The following is a 22998-nucleotide window of genomic DNA, read 5'->3' as shown; positions in this document are numbered from 1 at the left end:
ACACACACACACACACACACACACACACACACACACACACACACACACACACACACACACACACACACACACACACACACACACACAACATTCATGGTCTACTGCACTGTGGCATCACTGGTCAGACAGGACGTAACACCCCCGCACTGGTCAGAGGTCTAAAGTATCTTAACACTAGTACATGACATTGAAATACAGGAATATAAAATTACTACAAAACCTTTGTACAGTCATTTGCATTTTCACAGTTTTGGAGACTCCACTAAATCCATGCTTCTTCACTTCAGCTGACTTCCTTAATCTGTATGTATATGGATGGATGAATATAATAGACACCTTTATAATCAAGGCATGATTTGTACTGTCTGTAAAATGATGGGGAAATCATACAGTACAACATCTATTTCTAGACATCAAATATTGAAGTGTAAATGCCCTGATAAGCCGCTCAATGGTATCTTATTCCAAATTAATATCAGGTCATATTCCAACAAAGCTGCACTGTTCCATGCAACATTCATTCAGGTTCATGAATGTCGCGGCTTTACAGCAAAACACAGAAAGTATTAAAGTCCTGTAAGAATGAAAGAGCGGGTTTACTGGAAAACTTGTTTCAAAACGTCAGTGAGGATTATGACGTTGTTAAACTCAAACTCATGAGGCGAGTTTCAGCAGTAAAAGAACTTAAAAGTGGAAGCTGCTCATATTTATCACCCATTATTTGATAAATGAAAAAAGTAAAGAGAGAGACAGGGGAGGAGGAGATCTGACTAAAATCTACAGTACCAGTGCTCATCAGTCAAGCTCCTAACACATGTCAGGCGTCATCTTTTGCAGAAAAAATGACTTTGGTTAACATCCGAAATCATTATCTAGATAGTGTAAGCAAAAAACGTTTCTGAGTCATCTCCATTCATCTGCCCCGCTCGTCCTCCTCTGTTGCCTCCATCCTGAGTGATCCTGAAAAATGACAATGTAATTTATGCTCCATTTATTTCCCATGCCAGTGCCAAGCGTTCTAATTCACTCGTTGAGCCCTCGCAGACTCCCCGCCCTTACCTCCCATGCTGGGCCAATATTGTGCTTAAATCTCATGCTCCGATTGTCATGGATGAACCCTGCATGGCACAATTAGATAGACGGCGTAATTATAATGGCACCCTGCGTCCAGGCAGATCGCTCTTTGAACTGCTGAAATGTTTACAGCGGAAGAGACCCAAATATATATTATCTCTCCCGACCCGAGCAGAGGATAATGAGCAGCAAGCAGCTCTCTGCGCTGTACTGAGGTGCGCACGCGCACGCACGCACACACGTAGTATCAGTTTCGCAGGTAATTTCTTTGGCCTTTTTGAATGATGTTACAATAATGAAACAATAAATCAATCAATAAATGACAATAAATGTCCACTAGATATGTACAATCATATGTAATTTGAGTACAACCAAGGACGCTCTTCTGTGTCACACAACACCAATGTAACTCAAGAATATTTGACAGGTGTAATTTACAAGCATCAGCAAATACACACACACACACACACACACACACACACACACACACACACACACACACACACACACACACACACACACACACACACACACACACACACACACACACACACACACACACACACACACACACACACACACACAGGATGTTGAAAACCAACCTTGGTGGCTAGGAGAGCTCCGATTGACTGATTGCTGGAAGCTCGGACCAATGAGGTCAGCTTGTCTGTGATTGGAGGACCGGTCTATATTGTCCTGCTGAGGGAGAGAGAAGCAAAAAAGAAAAAAGAAAATTGACTGAGAATTTGGTTGCATAAGCCAAAAACATATATAAGTCATTATCCCAACATATTTACTCTAAATAATAAACTATTTTAGTGTATGTGAAGATGACATGCAAAGAACCATAATGCAGCATAGAGGTAATCTATTAAATGGAATTATAGTGTGGGAATAGTGGTGGTAGATACAAGCTCTTAGAGAACATTTTTACATCCAAACATAAAACAGTACAGAGGGTTCTTTGTGTGAAACTGTTTGTGGACTTGGTCCTCGACCTTGTGGACATAAAGATGTACACACAGTTGTTGAAAGGACAACACACAATAGGCCACACAGACCAACAGTAGCTGCTGCGGTCTGAGCAGTTGACAGAATAACAAGAGAGGGAGCTCTGTTCACAATATTTACTGAATCGTGTTTATCCGCAACACAGTTGAAGCAATAACTAAGCTGAACTACGATCAGAAAGCCAAACACAAATAAATAAAAGGGAATTCTTCGATTAGTATGTCAAGTATGACAAATTTGGATAAAGTTGAACTAAGATAACTCCTGAATTCACTGCTACGTGCCACAAACCGTTCGGGCGTGTGTGAGCGTGGTCAGGTGTGTATGAGCGCACGGAGGAGTATTTAACCACAGCGTCCTGGTCTGACCTTTGTGACACATTCTCAACACATTCCAGTCAACTCCTCAGTGAGGAAAACCACAGCAAAAAAAATGTTTATATTAGGTTAGGTTAGGTTACTGTATTTGTACCCGTAGGTAGATTTGTTTTGCAGCAAAGAGAAGGCATCCGTCAGTCAAATCACAGTTCAAACTTATAACACACTGACAAAAAGTGCTAAAATGCTTCACTATCAAGATATAAATTGGATAAGGACAAATGTGCATACATGGCTATAATCGGTTTATGTTTATATGGTTATAAACATGTTTGATTTTGATTTGTTTCTAGCGCTTACAAAGACAAGGCATGCGTGCGTGTGTGTGTGTGTGTGCGCGTGCGTGCGTGCGTGCGTGCGTGTCCTAACAGCAGGAGAGGGAACAGAACGTACTTGGGACAGACTACCGTTTTGAGAGAGGAAAAACTCTGCCACAGACTCTGCGTCTCTCTGACACAGAGACCACCTCCTCTGATGCCGTTGTAAAAGCTGCTGCGGCTGCTTGTTCTGCCTCATTTACCTGTCGAGCTTTGACTGACAATGCAGGCAACACTGCACTCAAGGTTTTTGTTGTTTTTCCTGCGTCATTTTCTCTGATAGATGCTTTTGCCCTTTCACCAGTTTGAGTAATCTTCGTTGCCTCCAGAGACGATTAGATACAATGATGAAATGATGATGATCCTTGTACCTCATGAAGTATTTTGCTCTCATATATTTTCTGGACTTATTTAATGACGCAGGTCCACGTTTAAGTTGGCAGCCTACTTGTGAATTTTTAAGAATTCATCACTGTTTAAACAGCTCTTCCTATACATATAATTTTTTTTTATCCAATATAATAAAACAAAAAGAGGCATTGTAAGTAACATCTACTTTCCACTTTGTAAAGTTTAAATCCATTTTCCTCTACATATAATTACTTTTATCTAATACAATAAAGTAACATCTACTTTCCACTTTAAAGTTTTAAATAAAGTTTAAACTCAGTTTGTGTCAATGCAGCAATATTCTTTAATTAGCCTTTTTTCAATGTAAAGCCCATTTTTTTTCTGCAGAAATCAAATTATAACTGACTTTCTTACAGCATCTGTGACATTTCAGCACTCATTACTAACAAGTCGTAATGAGTGCTTCAAAGAGAAGTGACTCACTGTGAGAATGAAGCTTGATGTAGAATTCCACTCTGATGTCTCCATTCTTCAAAATAAGGGCCCGGCGGAATATTTTGGAAACATAAAATCCACGATTCCACCCTTCGAAACTTTTTTGGAGCTTTTATGTTCAGCGAAAAAGAGCTCATTAGTGTTCCTCTCCAGAGTCTATACTGGTGCCTTCATTCAGACTGAACTGGATGTAACTGGATGTACATTGTCAGTATATGGTTCTGTCCGCCGCCGCTGCAGCCGCCAACCCCCCCCTCAAACCCCTCTTCTATACCAACTAACCCAACCGCATCCAATCATTACATTGCATTGTTCCGTTCTTTGTATTGTCTGGGAGCCCCAGACATTATGGCTGGATCGAAAAGCAGATTTGGGCTCTTAATGGGGCTAACCTGCTTTTCAATTAAAAAAAAATAAAAAAAACGTAATAAAGTAAGTACCGCATCACGCCATTTGTTCCTGTGACAGAGCAAACCTCGTCATCATCAACACACACACACCGTCTGGGGATACAGCTACCAGACTGTGACTGATCCCTACCCAGTCACCCAAACAGCACCGGGACATTGGCTGGTTAGAGGGATGGTATAGCACAACGTTAGTGTGTGTGTGTGTGTGTGTGTGTGTGTGTGTGTGTGTGTGTGTGTGTGTGTGTGTGTGTGTATTCAGGACAGGATGGTCATGGTTCAGCTCCACTGAGCAAAAACCCAGGGACTTTTTCACACCATATACTGGTCTTGAATGCTGTTTAGCATGGCTGTCTGGGAGTAAATGAGTTAACTCAACACTCACAAGGAACTTAAAAGCACACCTTTATCCCTTTTTTGGATCTGAGCGAGAAAAAGTCCAAAAACCCAGACGCCCTTTGATGCCTCTGCAGACAAGTGACAGAATGTTAACTCTGGGTTTTAATCCTATAGATACCGGCCACTTAGCATAATTCTCGGGCCGTGCTGATATCTAACACTGCATGTAGGTTTATTCAAGCCTATGAAGTTGAGACGACAAAGAGGAGAAAGAAAAAATAAGATATGTCTGCTGAGGAAGAAAAAAAACACGCACACATGTTCTGTTCCTTTTATCCTTCTCCTCGCATCTCCTCATCCTGCTTCTATACGTCTCTCACACTCTTTTACACACAGTCACAAAAGCACACATACACACACACACACACACACACACACACACACGGGTTGCTGAGGTTCTTTAAGTGGGGTCAAAACATGCTGAGGGTAGGCCACATTTTGACAAGGAGCATATAGGGGCCCTTTCATATTGATGAAGTTGAAAGAAGCTCAGAATAAGAGGGGTTGAGGGTTCAGTTTTTTTTAAAAGGGGTCAGTGGAGGTGCAGAGACAAGGTTAAGGCATTGAAAGCAGCACAGACACAAAGGTCTGGAGGTTCCACCTTAAACAAGAGGGGAAAGACTGAGACGCATGTCAAAGTTACGCCTCTAGAGGGGTCAGACTGAGGTTAAATGTTATGACCGCTGAGTGAATATGAATCAACACTTAGCATGCTGAGAGACTTTTAGCTGAGGAGGAACAGCTGAGAATGTATCCCAGCCATAAAAAATGTTCACGTTTAACAGCAAAACATTTCAGTTTCCATTACGGTTTGGTTTTACATTAAGCTGACTATCCTCAGAGAGCTTTAGAAATGTGGAAATCTCACTCAAGGGTCCAAGATTTGCACCTGGCCGACACATTCTTGCTGACAGTCGTGTTGTCATAGTTCTGCTGGATCATGTATGAACACTGGAGAGCCAGTGGAAATCCCTTCTTACATAATTCTGCAGAACGAGATCAGGGGGTCAACACTAATGTCTCCTCCGCTGCTTTGTTTGTCTGCTTGTTTGGACTCTGCAAACTCAAACAGCTGTGGCTGGAGCTGCTGTCACAGCACAGCTGAGGGAAAGCCCGGCTATTGCATATTTTTCAGAACATGGGATTAGTCCTCGTTGGGTTTTTCATATCCTTTATTGGTCTAAGTTGTTCTAATTCAAACTAATCCTTTGACAAGAGTGAAGCATTAACCCTTGTTAGTTGGTAAAGCATTCATTAAGCTATTTCCCCTGACACTGGAACAGCTCCGTGTGAGCTCAGTGGAGTCATGAATAGGTGGTGGCAAGCAGCCATGTTTACTGACAGGACGTCTGGATACATGTCACACATAGTAATCTATATAAAAATAAAGCCATTTAAATGCATTGCAAATTATATCACTCAAGTGTAATAAAAAAATTAAAAAATCTGGAAGAAAAACAACAATATTCAAGGAAAACCTAAGACTTAATTATGTCTAATGTTTAAATCGATGGCGTTTTAAGCTCATTGTCATAATATTAATGTATTACAATGACAGTAAGCGGTTGTTAGCAGTTAATATACAACTTGTGCTACTGGTCGCTGAGCTTGGACACCGCTCCTATCGGCCAAAAGCTGGAATGCTCATATTAGTCCAAGCTGACAGAGTAAGCCCAAGTACCAACATCCTCAGTGACATATGATTTCTTGGAAATGTTTCTCTTGGAAATGCAATGATATGAATCTCACAGCTCCAGGAAGAGAAATGTAATCTTGTGACACCTCAGTTTACTGGTATGTGAAACACTACACAATTGTTTTCATATTTATACTCAGCTAACCACACCATACACATAAGTGCGTGTATATATATATATATATATATATATATATATATATATATATATATATATATATATATATATATATATATATATATATATATATATATATATATATATATATATATATTTTTTTTTTAAAAGCAGTATCCTGCTACTAGGTTTTTTTTTATCTCATCAGATTTGCCTGGCTTTCCATAGACCAGATCATGTATTAATCAGTCACGATCAGAAGAAGATTAATGTGGCAATATAATTTTCCCGAGTTTAGTATGAATGTTATCTTCACTTGAATCTGTTTGGATTTTCTGCTGCAGTTTATCAGGAGCAAAAATCTTCCATAACCCTGGAATTTTCACAGTGAATGGATATTCTCATTCAGCGAGTCAAGGTACATCTGTTCAAGCTGAACGCTTTGCAAACAGCCAGCTGAGTGTGCGTCTGTGCATGTGTACCGCTGCGTGTGTAAACTTGAGTGTACATTGAGGTGTGTATACTGTGGCTTCAGCAGCGCTCATCCAAGCTGCAGGCGAAGATGGAAAACACCTCCTCCTCTCTCCATTCACATTTTAAACCTAAACAGCCTCCAAAAATGGAAAAGTCTAAGTCTGCCAAATAAATAAATTATCCTCAGCTGATTTCCATTGAAAATCCTCTAAAGGACAAGACAACGTTAAGCTGTGAGAGGCCTCGGTGTGTTTGAGAGAATGGGAGCTATAGCAGGGTGCATGCAACGTGCACGTATGGAAAGAGGAGCCTAAACGTATTCACTGCTGGTTTTTTGGATGCTACACAGCATACGATGATTCACTGTGCCAAAGGGGCCCTATCACCTCAGCCTCAACTCAAGGCCGATTCCCTGTGGTTGTGTTTTTGTTGGGTTAGTTCCTCAAATTGTTCTTTTATTAAATGTAAGCCTCGTTAAAAATCATGCCATTTTTTACGATATATGTGGATTTAATCTTTGCAGCTGAAGCAATATCGCAGAAGCAATATACATAACCCTGACTCAACTCTACCGCAAATTCACACAAGTGCACGTACACAGCTCAGGGACAGTGTTCAAACATTCAAACAGTAAATCATATAACTGATGGTTCAGCATTAGCTCTTTCAAAACATGCCTCCAATATGTAACCAGTTACTGGTTTTAATCTTTTGGCTGATCGGTGTGCACATACACACCCTGCGCCACATGCAAATCCTTGTTTTCATGAAAGCTCGTTGCTCTAAGCTGTGGTGATCTGGGAGACTGTGGTGAGCTGAACTCTCTGTCCTCTGGGGTCAGAGGTCATAGATAAAGCCATGACCCAGATGACGAGCAGACAACAGGCCAGCTCCTGATCAGGCTAATAGTGCTACTGGCCTAATGCAAATGTTTGGAAGCCCTTTGCACTTTGTGGAGGCTGCAGTGAACAAATCTGCTAAACCTAAAGCCTGATGTACACAAGTCAAGTCAGGTCTTGCACTATGCACGACAGCAAATCAGCAGGTATGTGCGCGCGCACACACACACACACACACACACACACACACACACACACACACACACACACACACACACACACACACACACACACACACACACACACACACACACACACACACACGGTCAAAACAATTAATCCAAATATTATTGAAATACAGCCATTTCCTTATATTTTTTAAATGTGTACCATTAGAAATGCAGTATTGTGGTGCTACAGAGGTGCCCCAGCCTGCAATTAATATTGTCAAAACATAAGGGAACATGCTTGTGCAGTACAGTCTCACATCCTTATGATTTCTATACTTTTTTCAGTGAAGATGAGATGCAAAATGTACCATTATCCACGAAAGTCAAAAATATATATAAAAAAACAAAAACACATCATAGTAATCTTGACAATAATAATAACTTTATTTAAATAGCACCTTTCAAAACAACTGCAAAAATAATTGCAGTATTATTATTGTTGTGTGTGGTTCAGCATTATTACCAGTGGTTGAACTGCTGCCATTCAGTGACACTCTGTTTAGTTGGGGCCTAACAGGACAAACTAATCACATACCAGTGTGTGACAGAATTTATGGTCATTTCATGAGGACACAAGATGTCAGTGTTTCCATTAAACAAAGTTATGGCAATAATACTGATATCACAGTTGGGTTTTGCACACTGGTCTTGACAGTATCTCAAATGGCGTCATTCAATCTCTGCAAACACTATTTGAGCTGTGTGAGCGGTTTATAAATTCTGTTTTCAGAAAGATTTGAACTTGCTTGTTAAAATAAACTACAGGAAAGAACCATTTACCTGATAATTTGGATGATGCAGGAAATAATCCGGACACCCGGCCACTGCCATGTTTTGTGTTTCTCTGCTCTTTCGCACAATTTGCCCAGTTGGATCAGTTTCAGCAGGAGGTGGACACAAGAGAAGAACCTGCAGAGGAAGAAGAGCAGACAAATGGAGGTTCGTGGAAAAACTCCAGAGGAAGGACAGGGAGGGTGAGAGGGACCAAGAGAGGAAGGATGAAGCAAGGAGAGGAGGATGACTGAAGGAAAGGAAGAAGAAGCCTCGGTTCTGAGAAGTCAGATATAGCACAGAGCACTTCTTAACCCACATAGACCCACAGTCAACAACATCAACAAGCAAGGTACTTTTCCTTTTCCATATATTTTTTAACACGGGCAAAGAGTTGAAGATCTGTGTCAATAGATTTTCTAACATTCAGTCGATGTAACAGCTTGTTCCTGCTCATGTGACTTTAAAGTTGTTTTTCTGCCGTGTGAAGCCCCCCCCGAACCGGCCAATGTTGGGTTAAAATAACCACAAATTCAACAACACGGACTTCAGTCTATTTGAACTTCTTAAAGTGGGTATCCTATTAACCTCTTGGCACTGCTGCCGCTGAACAAACACCTGTAAACACTGACCCCAAAATACCCCGCAGACACCTCTCCAGGTCTTAAGTTAGGCCCTGGGGTATATTTGGAGCCGGGCAGCTCGGATTAACAACTGTGATGGTCTTTTAGGCAGCAGTTCATGACCTTGCTTGGTATTTTAAAAATATGACCTGCCATTTTATAGACAGCTAATATTATCTCATGTTTGCATTAGCGGTCGCGAGCGGGCTGCCCTTGCGGCCGTGGAGTGTGTAGAAGTGTGTGCATTTCTGCCTGCTCGTGTATGAGTACTGCATGTGGGCAAACGTGTGTGTGCATGTGGATGTTTACATATGCAGCACATGTGTGGCTGAGCGTGTGTGTGGCTGAGCGTGTGTGTGTGTGTGTGTGTGTGTAAAGTCTCTATTTTTTAGGAGTTTTCAGGGTCTTTGAGCAGCTCTAGTTGTGTATATAGAGGTGTGTGTATATAGAGGTGGGTATCTCGCCTTCTCTGACCAGCTACTGTACAATGAATGGACCACTCTGCAAACTGGACACACAATTAAGTTGATTTACCATTTGGCAAATGTGATGCAAGAACCATGATTAAGAAGCAATAACATGAAACCACTAATATGACGGCATTGGCTGTGAAGGCAGAGTTATGCTTGAAAAGGAGTCGAGTGTGTGACGTGTTCTTTTTCGGCAAATGTGTTTATACCAGTTTTGAACCGCCACACTAGAAGTAGAAGCCGACTGATATAGATGTGTGGGAGTCAACCCAATGCTTTTTCATGGTTTCTATGATTCCTAATATGTCGTTATCAAACAAAAAATGAAATACTAGAAAAGAAAAAGAAAACACAAACATGTAGAACTTAAATTAAAGCTAGGGTTGGTAATCCTGGAATAGCTAGCAAGAGCAGGCTACACACTACACTCAAAATGCAACCGATACATCCCACCCCCTCTCATCAAATCTGTGCGAGCACGACAACAGCTGGAAGATGACTTTCCCGTGACTGACTCACTGACGTCTGATTATCGTCTGTGCTTTAGCGGTGTGTGTCTCTCCAGCTTGGAAAAAAAGTCTGGTCAATGTGCACCAGCCAATCATTTTATTCGGTCCAAGTGTGTTAATTAGAGTCCTGCGAGAGCTTTTTTGATGGCAATTGGGACGTGAAGGGGAATTAAACCAATTTTTAAAAAAGTGTTTCAGAAACAACAATATTTTTCATATCGGCACATATCATCGAACAAAAGCTGACCCTAATGGGTGTGAAAGGCTCATATCGGGTGATACTTATAAGTTAGACTCGACTGAAAAGCCAGACACTGTAGTTCAACGGTTAGATGATACGATTATTCAATAATAACACTCAGTCAGACGCTTCTGACTGAGTCGATATTCTCTGTAATTGTGGCTGTAAAGCTCAACTTTGATTTACAACAAAAGTCTTCCCCGAAAAATATTTAAGAGCTAAAAACAAAAGGTTTTTTTTTAACCTCCAAAATTGGGCTCGCAAGTAATGACCAAACTATGAATGCATTCTAAACAAAGCACTTGGCACTGCGTTCACTCGGGCCGCTGAAAGGGCCTGCTTGTAATGAGAATGTCTGTGTGTGGGTGTTACTGTGTCAGTCCATGTGTGTGGCCCCGGCCGGCTGGCATGCCAGGACATCTCGTCATTTACACATTATTTACAGACACACAATTTACAACAAAAACAAAACAAATTAACATCGGCCTCGACTTTCGGAGCGGCCCCTCATTAGGCGCCTCAGACCTGCTGACTAGCTGCGGCTGAGCTGTGTGTTTATTATATTTCTGGATCAGGTGGTTGTGCAAGAGGAGCAGAAGTAGGCTTCGGCTAACTAACGCTACTCGCAGCCGCTCAACCTCAGACATGTCAATAGTGAAGTCTGCCTCAGCTGTGCGTGATAGAACATGGGAAGAAGGCTCAGGCGTCCCATGTGGCGTTGACGTTCAAAGTGCTCATACGTGTCACGGTGACTCTCAGTGACTGATATATTGACCAAACACACACGCACCTGTGTTAATTGCACCCTGACACAATCAAAGCCATTCCAGTGGGGGGGATTAGACCCTCTCAGAGCCCTTTGATTCAAATTCTTCCACTTGAACAGTGTACTGAAACCTAAATCTCTGACCTTGACAGTGCAATTATCCCGACGGTGTCACCGCACTAGAAAGGACTCTGGGGTGCTGCGGCCGTACCAAGCAGCGAGGTGACTGCATCTGGATTAATTAATGTGATTTGTTTTTGCATGAGGGAGAACGTTTGCTGACGGACTTCAAAAGCAAAATGGGCCCCGCCCTAATAATCGTGAATCATAAATCCATTGCAGCGCCATGCAGCACATTCCCAGATGAGACTTCACAGCAAATATACATGACACTGGCAAAGGTGTTCTGCCCTGAGGGTTTTTATTACATTCATGTGATGTTCTGGGAAAGATTAAGCTATTTTTAAATTGTCCAAGTGGGTAGTTTTTATTCCATAACCTACAGATATGTCTATCTATTCAAGTTAGGAAAGAAAATCTAAAAGAAAATCAATAGGCCGACATGGAGAAGGTCAGAATCAGACTCCAACGACTTCCACACAAATGACAAAGCACATTTCCTGCTTTTATCTGCTTAACTTCATGCTAATGGTGTATTTTTGAGGAAACACTAAATGCTTAATATAAAATGTGATAGTGTGAAATGTGATCCAGTTGGTTTCTACAACCATATTTTACTCTAGAAATCAGTCAGTGTGACCTATATGTAATTTGTACTTAAAAGGCTAGAACATGCAGTGTCATCTACAGTGTTTCCCATTAATTATCCAGACTGTGGTGGCCCATCATATTTGTCTTGCCACTGTTTCTTAATGAACCAAAAATAATGTTTATATTTCTCATAATAACATAAGATATCTCTCTAAGGTGGGGTTGTGCTCCATTGCTGCATTATATAGCTGTGTGCAGGGCTATCATCCATAAAGTTTTTACCGTCCAAGCAGACAGTCAGACCTTATAGTTTCAGCTGCAGCTGAGAACAAAGCCGCAAGTGGAATGCAATGCAGTTCTCTCTCTCATGTCTGTGTTCCTGTCACTTGAAATCTGTTGCGCGAAACATCATGAACGTGTGTGCATGTGCACCCCCACTTCAGCTATAGATTAAATAAATTATTTGGGAAACGCTGATCCGACATATACTATGAACACTAAGAGAATTATTCATTTTGGGATTCTATTTTCTCAAGAGTCAGTTTTATGTAACTGTAATAGCGTGAATTAATTTATGAATGTATTTGATATGTTGTAAATAATAGAGAAATGTATAAACAACACAAGTCAGGTGGTTGAACTACTTCTGCTGAGAAAATTAAACCGTTTTAATGCTATATGCTGTGGTGAATGTCAGTATTGAAGTCAGGTACATTTGAGAGGACAGAGCTTGACCTCAATATAAAGGTTCAAAAAGTAGCTGCTTTTGAACATGTACATTAGGGGATACATGCCTGGTCAGTCTGGAGGTTAATGTGCTGATATGTGCTTACATTTCAAGGGTCCAACTTTAACTTCGCTGGGTGATAAGCCCTGCAGAGAAGCCAAGGCGAAGCCTGGGATCACCAGTAACCTGCGCTATTAAAAGCAAAGCCTAATTCAAACAGTAGAAACATTTCCCTGAACAGTTCTCCTTTACATGGCTGCTGATCAGTGGCCGACCAGCTCACCGGAGCAAAGATGGATGTTAAAGAGGACTTAAACATCCACTACCATGAGGGTAAACTGGCTACAAGGCAGGTGTATTCATAGAAAATAGGAATTATTTAAAAATCTTTTAAAGATTCAGTCCACCCGTCTGTCTCTCTCTCTCTCTCTCTCTCTCTCTCTCTCTCTCTCGTGTTCTGTTTACTTGTCTCTGTATTTACCTGTCTAGTCACGGTCCACCTGTCTGCCAGCCCCTGTACATTTCTGTGAGGCATTCACTGCTCTATACACACACACACAGTATATTACTGTCCTTGTCTAATTAGGAAAACATTCAAAATAGTGGCAGCGTTATTTATAGCGCGGGGGGGGGGGGTTCCATAAACATAGCATAAACTTTCACTGTGTACGAGTCAGGAAAGTCAGTCTACTTTTAAATAAGATGCTGGAGGAGCTCCAGTTCACAAAAGCTCAGCAAGAACTGCAGCTCTTTGACCCTAATTCTTCGTCCGACATCCAGTGTTCCCGAATGAAATCAAATAAATGACATGTGGTTTAGGTATTAAAAGGATAATATGTAAACTCATGTGGGCCATTCTGCTGTTGCCCCAATGCTACTGAACCAACAGAGTGTTTCTTTTTTGAAACCGTGTGGATTACAGTGTGTGTGTGTTGTGTGACTTGCTGGAACATAAATACAAAGAACTTGAAGTATCGCACACTGTGTGCTGCGTTACTGTCCCAATGCATGCTGGGTAAGACTGGCAGAACCACACATCTCCCACTTAAGTGCAGTTACCGATATGGATACTGGTGTCATGTGTCTCCACTCTGGCCCATTTGGCAAAAATAGCCCAACGCAGAGTGATGCGCTGTTAATTGTCAAATTACACAGTTTAGGACATGGTTTTTATTCAATCATATTGAAGCTACATAGCAAAATATAACATCATAGCTTTTATAGTTGAGTTAAGAATAAATAAAACCTCTTTCCAGTGTGGAACTTGCAACGCTGCGTTCAATAAAAATAAACTGAAGCGCCGCCGTTCTTAATGGCAGCATCTCCGCAGCTGCACACCTGTGTCAACAACTTGCCCTGTGTGTATATAATTGTAAAATGTGTTCATCTCTGTCAGCTGATTGGAGCGGACACGGCTTAACATGGGGCTGTTCAGCTCTGCTCAGTCATCTTTGGAATGCAGAGGGGACATTTTTTTTCCATATAGGGTACTGGGTGAGAAAAAAATGTGTGCGATATAGCAAACCCCCAACCTCGTGAAATGGCATGCGCTGATTTGTGGGCCAGCCACGGAATAGGTGATGAGAGAAAGTGAGGAACATATGGCTGGGATATGTGCGTGTGTGGACATAACACACACAAACTCATACAGACACCAATTGTAAGCTTTTTACTTCGGTATGGGGAGGTCAGAAGGTGACTTTTTTATGCCTCCAGAGGTCAGGTAGTGTCAGGGAACAAAGTGTTTTATCTGCGATGCCCTGGGGTAGAGGTCTGCACAGGGCTGTTTTCTCTGTCTCACACCCAGCGGCTCCTTCAGGATTTCTGACCATTGCCACCTGCTGCTGCTGCAGATGCAGAATCTGATCGCTCCCTCATCACTCTTTGTTGTATATAAAAAATGTATATCTTTGCCTAATCCCACCAATAATTTTGCTTTATCTTTATCAATGCTTATATAGCTGCTCAATTCTTTGATAGGCCATGTTTATAAACTGATATCTAAATGGGGCAAAGTGAAAGTGGAATAGACCATTATGGTGTAATGATCCGTGGAATCCCACTGCAGCCCAGCCAGACAGCAGAGATGGAACAAGCTTCACGTCACTTTTTCTCTAAATAGTAATATCAAAGTCTAACTGCTGAACCCAGGGGGGCCAGTGAATGCAAGTGTGTCTTCCAATATGTGTGTGTACACGTGTGTGTACATGTCCTATATTATTACAGTATATCTAACCTTCCTATCTGGATTTGTAATAATTCATTTACAGGTTTCAATTTGCAGTGAAGCAACAACACAAAAGTTGACTTCTATAACAGGAGTTAACTCTTATATAGATAGATATACTCTTATATAATCTGCCCATGGACTTCCATGGTTTATTTGTTGACACACAACACATATTCCATCGCATTAAACCCGGATTTCTACATGAAAATTGGCAGATCACAGACAATGCTACAGGTCCCCAACATTTATCTGTGAGATCAGACACTCTCTCAAGTACCACACCCACCTCCATGCTGCACTGTAACGCATCAGCTACCTTCCTCTCCTTGCCCAGCTCCCCCCACCTCCAACCTCTGTCTGACCCCGCCCCTCATTCTGCTGCGCGCCAGTCCGGAACATAAACAGCGTCTTAATTCAAGAAATGGCATGGATCCAAATCAGTGTCTGGGGACTTGTGGAGAACTCATTGACATGAGTGTACTGACCGTAACACAACCCCATGATAGGGAAGGTCAATTATTCTACTGTATATGTTTAAACTAGACAGACGCCTTAAACAATAATAGTTAGTCTGACCCTGCGACTTATCAAAACTTCCTATGGCGAGGCAACCTACAGAAATGGGCTGTATGCGGGAAGGGGAGTGGTACGGGTGGAGAGTTCCCTGCTCTGCTGTACTGTGTTGCTCTGCACTGGCGATTACCCCTGTGATTCCCACCAGTAGTTTACTTTGTAGGTAATGTGTTTATCTTATACCTGCAAATGACCAATCTAATCTTGAACTTGAACGTGTTAATAGTCAAGCAAAATCATTGCATTACACGAAAATAAAACTGATTTGGAAATTCATGGAGACAGAGCATTGCATTGCATTGACAAACAAACAGACTGCTGATCAAAACATCTGGTATTCCAAGACACTCTTAAATGAAAATTGCAAATAAACTTTAAAGCTAAGGCCGTCAGTGTGTGTGTGTGTGTGTGTGTGTGTGTGTGTGTGTGTGTGTGTGTGTGTGTGTGTGTGTGTGTGTGTGAGAGAGAGAGAGAGAGAGCTGGCTGTTGTTTCTGCAGTAATGCAACACTGAAAGACAGGAAGAGAGAGTTGAACAGAGCATCTCTGTCTTCTGTTTTAATCAGCAGATTAGATGGTAGTCACTCTGCACTGGATGTGCTTGTTGCACATGTTGATTAGTCATTAACTGGCAGCTTTCATTATCTGAGAGCAGCAGCGTAAAGTGGGGCTATAGGAGAGGGCCTGATGTCATGCCGGGGGAGGCTGAATAGCACCAGTCTATGAGAGAAAGGCCTTTTGGAAACATGGACAGAGCCTAATTGGATTTCATTGGGCTGCTTGGGAGAACTAGTCTTATGCAATGGCAGAGATGAATGGACAGGGCTTGGGAGCATTGGTGCTTGTGCGCAAGTTGGTCGTAATGGTGGCCCAAGAGGGCAAAATTGGAAGGTTTTACCTTTTCTGGACACCGACTTTTCTACACCTGTTGGTAGCTCACTACTAATTTAACCGAATACTGTGGCTAAATAAACAGAATAGTCGCATTAAAATCCACTTTTATTCAAGAACCCAACCTGCTATAACCGTAATCGAGCCTGAGCAAACAGAAACATCAAACCCAAATAAAAAAAGGGATAGAGTACTATGTGACCACTCGAGGGGAAAAGGGGAGCAGGATTTAATTTTACTTACTTACTCTTAGGAATGCTAACAAACTTGGCTTGGAGAGAAAAAAAATCATATTAACAAAGACTTAACGTAAGTCTATTCCTAAGTACCAAAGTACAACACTGAGCCCTAATCGCTTCTTAGTCTGGAAATAATACTGGAAAATCAGAGGGCAAGAAAATGCAATTATGTATGACAAAACACATGCATACATAGTCAAAGGCACGATAGTCGGAGAGATTCAGAATGAGATTTATGACTGTGCTATGATTCAGGAACAGAAACATTTCAGTTTTGTTCTACGATTACGTGCTCTGAAAAGAAACACCCTTTTGTTTTTAATCGTACGGTGCATCTCCTGAACCAACTAGCAACGGTTTGTTTTTATCTTTGCATTGCAGATTTCAGCTGGTGGATTAAGACACAGATCAACGGTGAGAGGCAGACAGAGATGAAGACAGTGAGACGAGGAGAGAGAGGAAAGCTACAAAAAAAAAAGAGAGGTGACGGGGCAGTCAGCGGGTAGACAGATGGACGGAGATACAAGATACAACTGAGACACGACCAGACATATAGAGATAAAAACCAAGGCAACGTGACAGCAGGGGGGGGGGGGGGGGGGTGGTAATGGTGCAACCTATGCCATTAAAGAGATAATTTCGTCCCACACTTGACTGTACATCCACACCACGTTTACCTGCGCACACCTGAGCCCGTGGTCCCTCAGGTGTTCGGTTGCCTACAGAATAAAGGCAACATTCTTGCCTCTCACGCAGGATTGGGTTTCAGCCACATTTGGACAAACACCAGACAGTGAGAAACTTAATCCCGCATACACCGTGGAGGTTAAACAAAGCGAGCGTTTGCATCATCGTAGGTCACAAGTGGAAAATCGGGTTTGTACAAGTCCCATATTTGCAGTATGGAGGAGGAGGGGGAAGAATAATACCACAATGTTTTTTCCTCTGGCAAGGGTTTGGGTTCTTAGAAATGACTCCTCGCAAATCAGAACATGCTTACTCAGCAGTTATTACTGAGACGCCAAGCACACAAAACGTTCAAAAGAATGAAGACAGATCCAAGGCACTCTTCTAATGAAACATTTTAAAGCCTTTATTCAGATGGTTATTCCTTGTATGTAAAAGTGTGAGCTGAGTAAGTACCCTGCACAGTGGCACAAGCAGCCTTCCTCAGGGTGTAGACCTCTGCTCCCAGGTTCCTTTTAGTAGATACAAATAATTGCGACTTAACAGAAAGCAAATTAACTCACAGTTGACAAGTATGACCACTAGGTGGCTGTGCGACAAGAATCCTCAGGACAGGCACAGGATGTAGCTGTATCTAGCGAATCCTACAATTCCCTGCAATACAGGATATCTGTGTACCCAGACATCTGCCTGTCAATAACAGAAAACCCGTTGCCTCGTTGACCATTACATAATACTTTCAAATGTGGCTTTTGCAACCATTGTGCTTTAGGACTCATTAGGTGGTCAAAATTGTACTAATTGCAATACCGCAGTTTTACTACATGTATCTTGCACTTGTGGTTGTTTTTATATAGGCCGGGCTAAGAGATGACTGAATTGTACAGGCTCTGAACTTACGAAGCTAATTTACCCTATAGCTAAACACGTTCATATGAGTAGATAATAAAAATCGATTGAATTTATTATGACGAAGTGAAACGTTTAAGAATTTCATTATGAAAGCACCATCTGATAAAGGCCTTTTGACTTTGTTTTTAGGAGTGCCTTTGGTTTTTATTTTTTGAAATGTTCCAATTCAAAAACCTTAAATGCAAAAAGTTTGTGGAACGCTTTAAGGCCGAGCCAATCGCAGAACATTTTAATTTAAGGAATGACGCGTGATAATGCAGCCGAGTCCAAACATAAACCTTCAGCGAGAAAACAAACAGTGACCCCTAACGTGAACTGGATTATTCTTTGACCACTGACAGCCCAGCTGAGCATTTTGTGAAGTTGCCCTGCTTTTAGGTTCAGGCAGGGTCGAATGACATGAACTGTGCTGTGCTCCCCCAGCAGGCTTGGGTTAATGGTGTCATGACATCAGGGAGAGGGTATTAACAGTGTATAAGCCTAGACTAACCAGTGCTGAATGACTGCTGGCTGACGCAAGACCCCATGGAATGCTGCCTAGAGCACGACCACAAGCTCTTATACCACCAATACCAGCTCACAGGATATCTCTGCCCCTTTTGCACTTGAATGGCAGCTAAAACCATATGTGTACAAGCATGGGCTAGGGGGAATACACAACTTTATATGTACTTGTACATCAAGAGAAGAGCACAAGATGAAAATGAGGCTCAAGCTTTGGTTATGCAAGAACTCTCTGGGGTGATCGCTGCCAAGCATACAGTATTTCAATCAAAAAGTGGTGGCGAATGAGAAGCACAACACAATGCATTTTGGGAGTTTGAAGATTTTCACAAAAGGCAGAGCACACACGTCTGTCTCAGAGTGAGCTGAGTATAGCTTATTGCAAGTATAATTATGTGCAATATGTGCAGTCAGCAGCCTTTTGGCAGCCTGCAGTCTTGCAGGGTTCATGCCCTGTCATGCCTATGCTTACTGAGCATGGACTTGAAATAGCAGGACTGGTGCTGAGGGGGTGAAAGAAACCGCAGCTCGAGCGGTTGCCATGTACACAGAGATGTGACCACAACATAATTAAATGAAAGAAAGCAGGAAATAATGGGCAAGGGCAAGGAAAAGAGAAATCCTCTTTGGTTGTGAAGGGTAGGGTGTAAAAAAAACGACATGCCTGAGAAGGCCCGGCTGTAGCGTGTTTTAGACGGTGCGTTGCAGCAGGCTACATGATCGCGCTACTTCACATTCGACCACACTTGTTGACATGCTGAGAAGCATGCATGTGCTAAGTGCTCCACTGTCGGTTGCCAAGTTGGGTTAAATAACACCGGTTTGCCAGATTGTGTGTTTCACTACAACTGAAAGGTATACTGACATTTCATTTAAAATGAACTTATAGATTTAAGAAGGCAGGACTTTAATCCAATAATAATTTATCCAATGACGTCTAATTGCTACATGCACTTAGAACCAATTACAATATTAATTCATGCCTACAACTTGGTTTTATCAGGTATTTCCTTGACCGCCCAGCCCCCGCCCATGGAAACGGAAGCTCAATAGCTCTACAACAAATGTACACTGACAAAACAGATTTGGTACAGGCGCAATACAAAAACCTTACCACATGCATCTGTGTCTCAGTTCCTCCTTCCAGTCAAACCCAGTTTCCAGCGAGAGCCCTGCTCTGCATTCAGAACGCACAAGGGCCTAACGTCGATAGTTCCCACTGTCATAAATTTGTGTGGTTATGCAACTTTGTGCAGAGACCACATGCAGCCCATAAAGAAATTGATTTGGACAAGTGCCATAAATGACAGGGCCCATTAGACCATATATGAGGAGTTGCTTTGTTAAGACGTTTGTGCGTAAAGTTAGATTAGATAATGATCGGGCTGCCTCGCCCTTTGTCTATTAATGTTAAACACGGTTTCTCAAAGCGGCCCCATTGTATTACTGAGACAACATGACTTGGTGATATAACCCAAAGTGGGCCTTATTAACAATTTCACAATACAGGAGCGTTTTGAGGCGGTGCAGTTGCAGTCGCATGTGCAGAGCTGGATTCAGTGAAGGCTTGGAGATGAAGGACTGGGCCACATTTGATAAGACTTCCCAACACACTTTGCTCTCACAGCCTGCTCCCTCAGACCTGAGGGAACACCGGTAACACTTTACACCACGGTCATCTGGCCTTTCCCCTCATTGTGCTGCGTTGCTGTGGCTCAGCTCAACTCAACAATTGCTCACTTTATTGGGGACCCCAGTAGAACCCACCAAAACACCCCCTCCCCAGCTGTCCCCGGAGCCTACGTTGTTGGGGGGGGGGGGGGGGGGGGGGGTGGGGGATCTCTGCAGTGGTGGCTCCATGAGTATCCCTGGGAAAACGCCTCGTTCTCTACCCCCTCCCCACCCCCCAAAGCAAACGCAGCCAAAGGGATAAGACATAAGGCGAGACTGGTGAAACTCTTAACAGAATTCAGTTGAGTTGAGGTGGGGGGGGCTGGCGGGGGTCCTTACTGGATGGAAAGTGGGCTGAGGGCCACTGTAGAACTGCTGTTGCGCAACCGTAAACAAGGCAGGTTGTTGGAGGGGGGCTCGACTGAGTGTTTGGAGAAGGTGCAGGGGAGAAGGAAGGCTGGGGGGGGGGTGGTCTCCGGGCGGAAGCTTCCCCACAAACAGTGAAGTCAGTGCGGCTTCTTCTAACAGTGCGAGCCGATGAAGAAACTTGTTTTCAAAGTTCAATGAGTGGCAGCGAGGAGGAGGAGGAGGAGGAGGAGGCATGGAGCCAGGTCCCGCTACGGCGCTTACGTTACGCGCAGGACGCACATGGGTTCCGACCCGCAGAAAACATCAGCGCGTCATCGCCACCCGCACATTATGACAACTTTGATTCCACGCGTTCTCACTCTGCGTGGACTTCTCTCATTCAGCACCCCCCCCCCCCCACACACACACACAGCAGCCAGCCAGGAAGGACGGACGGAAGGAAGGAAGGAAGGAAGGAAAGAAGGAAGGAAGGAGCAGGAGAAGCGCTCCTTCATCCGGTTCCATGCACTCACCTCACAGCCCGATCACGCCGGGGCAGGCGGGCCGGTGCTCGGTGAAGCTCGGGCACACGCAGCGGGGCCGAGTGGAGTGAACTCGGCGGCGGAGGATCAGCCCACGGTGGTCAACAATCCCGGAGTGGACACATACACAGAGGCGCAGAGAGGAGGAGGTGGAGGAGGAGGAGGAAACAGTGGCTGCGAAGACTGCGGGCTGCTCATCTCATGCGGCCGGGGAGGACACACACTCACTCACTCACACACACACACACACGCTTGCACACACGCGCACGCACGCAAACAACCCCTCCCCTTTCGACGAGGCCACGCCCACTCGCGAGGGGTGATTAATGCGGCGTTCACGTCCTTCATGGGAACGAGGGGCGTGTTCTCAGGAGTCCGCTTTATTTGTGTAGGAGCTGCCTCCTGCCTCACGGCATTTAAAGTTGTGTGTTTCTGTGTTAAAAGACACACGCACACATAGAGACTGTATCAATAAGTATAGATATGCAATCTTTCTTTATTATTTTTATTATCATTGTTATTATAAACAACAGCTTGTATGTTGGTGATCATTTCACATCAAGTAAGAACCAACTGCTCTATTACAAGTAAGTGTTGTAAACATAGGTGTGTGTGTGTGTGTGTGTGTTTGCAACAAAATGTAAAAGGTTTGCTGTCCTCGAATCATTTAAAGATCTGAAATTATTCCGATTCATACATTTGCTACAAACTCCTTGACCAGCCCTTAATCTGTTCTGATCGCACAATAAATATAAACTTTGAAATGTATTAATGTCACACTTCAGTTGTCACACAGAGACAAGCCACTAATTTAACGTAAATATTAAACCTTTTGAGGGTTTGAAGGACAGCCCGCATTTTAAAGTAAGATGTGAAATATTATTGTCCCTTTTGAAATCAAACCTTCCAACTTATGTCAATATCTACACGCCGCTGGTTATTGGTTATGATACATTCAGCAGGCCGACTGTGGTTCAGGGGACAGAGGGACGACCACTCACCAGAAGGTCATTGGTTTGAGATCCGGCCGCTCCAGTCTGCATTCCAAAGTGTCCTTGGACAAGATACCTCAAATTGTGTATGTGTTAGGTAGCGTATAGTGAAGTGCTGTATGAATTTGACTTGTACTGGGAAGCATTTTGAGTGGAGAAGTGCTTTATGAATACAATTTATTTACCATAACATTCATCAGTGGATATGTTAATTCATTAAACTTGTCACTGGATTCATGTGGAGCCTGTGCGTAATTCAACAACCATCAAAAATACTTATTTCTGGATGAGAACATATAAATGGATTTAGACAACTGGTTTCCTGCCTGTTAAAACCCATGTCATGTGACACTGATAGACCAATCAGTGTACAGGCTGTAGCAAAATCTGAAAGTTCATTTATGTATATTTCACTATTTATTCAGGATGGTCACAATATGGTCAAACTGGTCACACGAGAAGGAATCTGTCACCACATCATGAGCGCTAGAGTCAACTTCGTATTTAAAGCTCTGCTCTGACAGGCACCGATACTGGGAGCTGTGAGGTTCGTATATTACACAACTGGGGGTCAAATCTCATTGCACCAGAGTTGCCTTGCTGCCAAGGTTGTGTTTTTATTCCTCTGAGCCTTGTAAGTGTATTGCATAAGACCCTCTGTTTATGTGGCTAAAGGCAACATCGTGACGCGTACGTTCAGCTCGTGCGTTATTGCAGTTCAGACCGTCAGCTAGTTTACAGCTTATAAATGTTGGTAGAACATTTACAGTAGGAGGTGTGACAGGCAGCAGAGGCAGTGACTTGG

At 42.8% G+C, this 22998-nt stretch overlaps 1 protein-coding gene across 6 annotated transcripts in view; it reads right to left on the bottom strand.

Annotated features, from left to right (window-relative positions):
- The window catches only part of grb10b (growth factor receptor-bound protein 10b), a 68131-nt gene extending 46471 nt beyond the window's left edge, over window positions 1-21660 (bottom strand). The window contains exons 1-3 of one of the 6 annotated variants that reach the window (XM_034610923.1): window positions 21193-21660; window positions 8569-8697; window positions 1677-1773 (exon numbers count right to left, since the gene is read on the bottom strand). In XM_034610923.1, coding sequence (XP_034466814.1) covers window positions 1677-1773; window positions 8569-8619 — 148 coding nt within the window. In that variant the 5' untranslated portion in view covers window positions 8620-8697; window positions 21193-21660. Of the gene's footprint in view, window positions 1-1676; window positions 1774-8568; window positions 8703-21192 lie in introns of all 6 variants that reach the window. The other 5 variants (XM_034610920.1, XM_034610922.1, XM_034610921.1 and 2 more) reach the window with 5 other exon arrangements.
- Window positions 21661-22998: the final 1338 nt, after the last annotated feature.

Source organism: Hippoglossus hippoglossus, chromosome 16 (assembly GCF_009819705.1).
Source record: "Hippoglossus hippoglossus isolate fHipHip1 chromosome 16, fHipHip1.pri, whole genome shotgun sequence".
NCBI lineage: Eukaryota > Metazoa > Chordata > Actinopteri > Pleuronectiformes > Pleuronectidae > Hippoglossus > Hippoglossus hippoglossus.
This window is presented reverse-complemented; position numbering and strand designations above follow the sequence as displayed.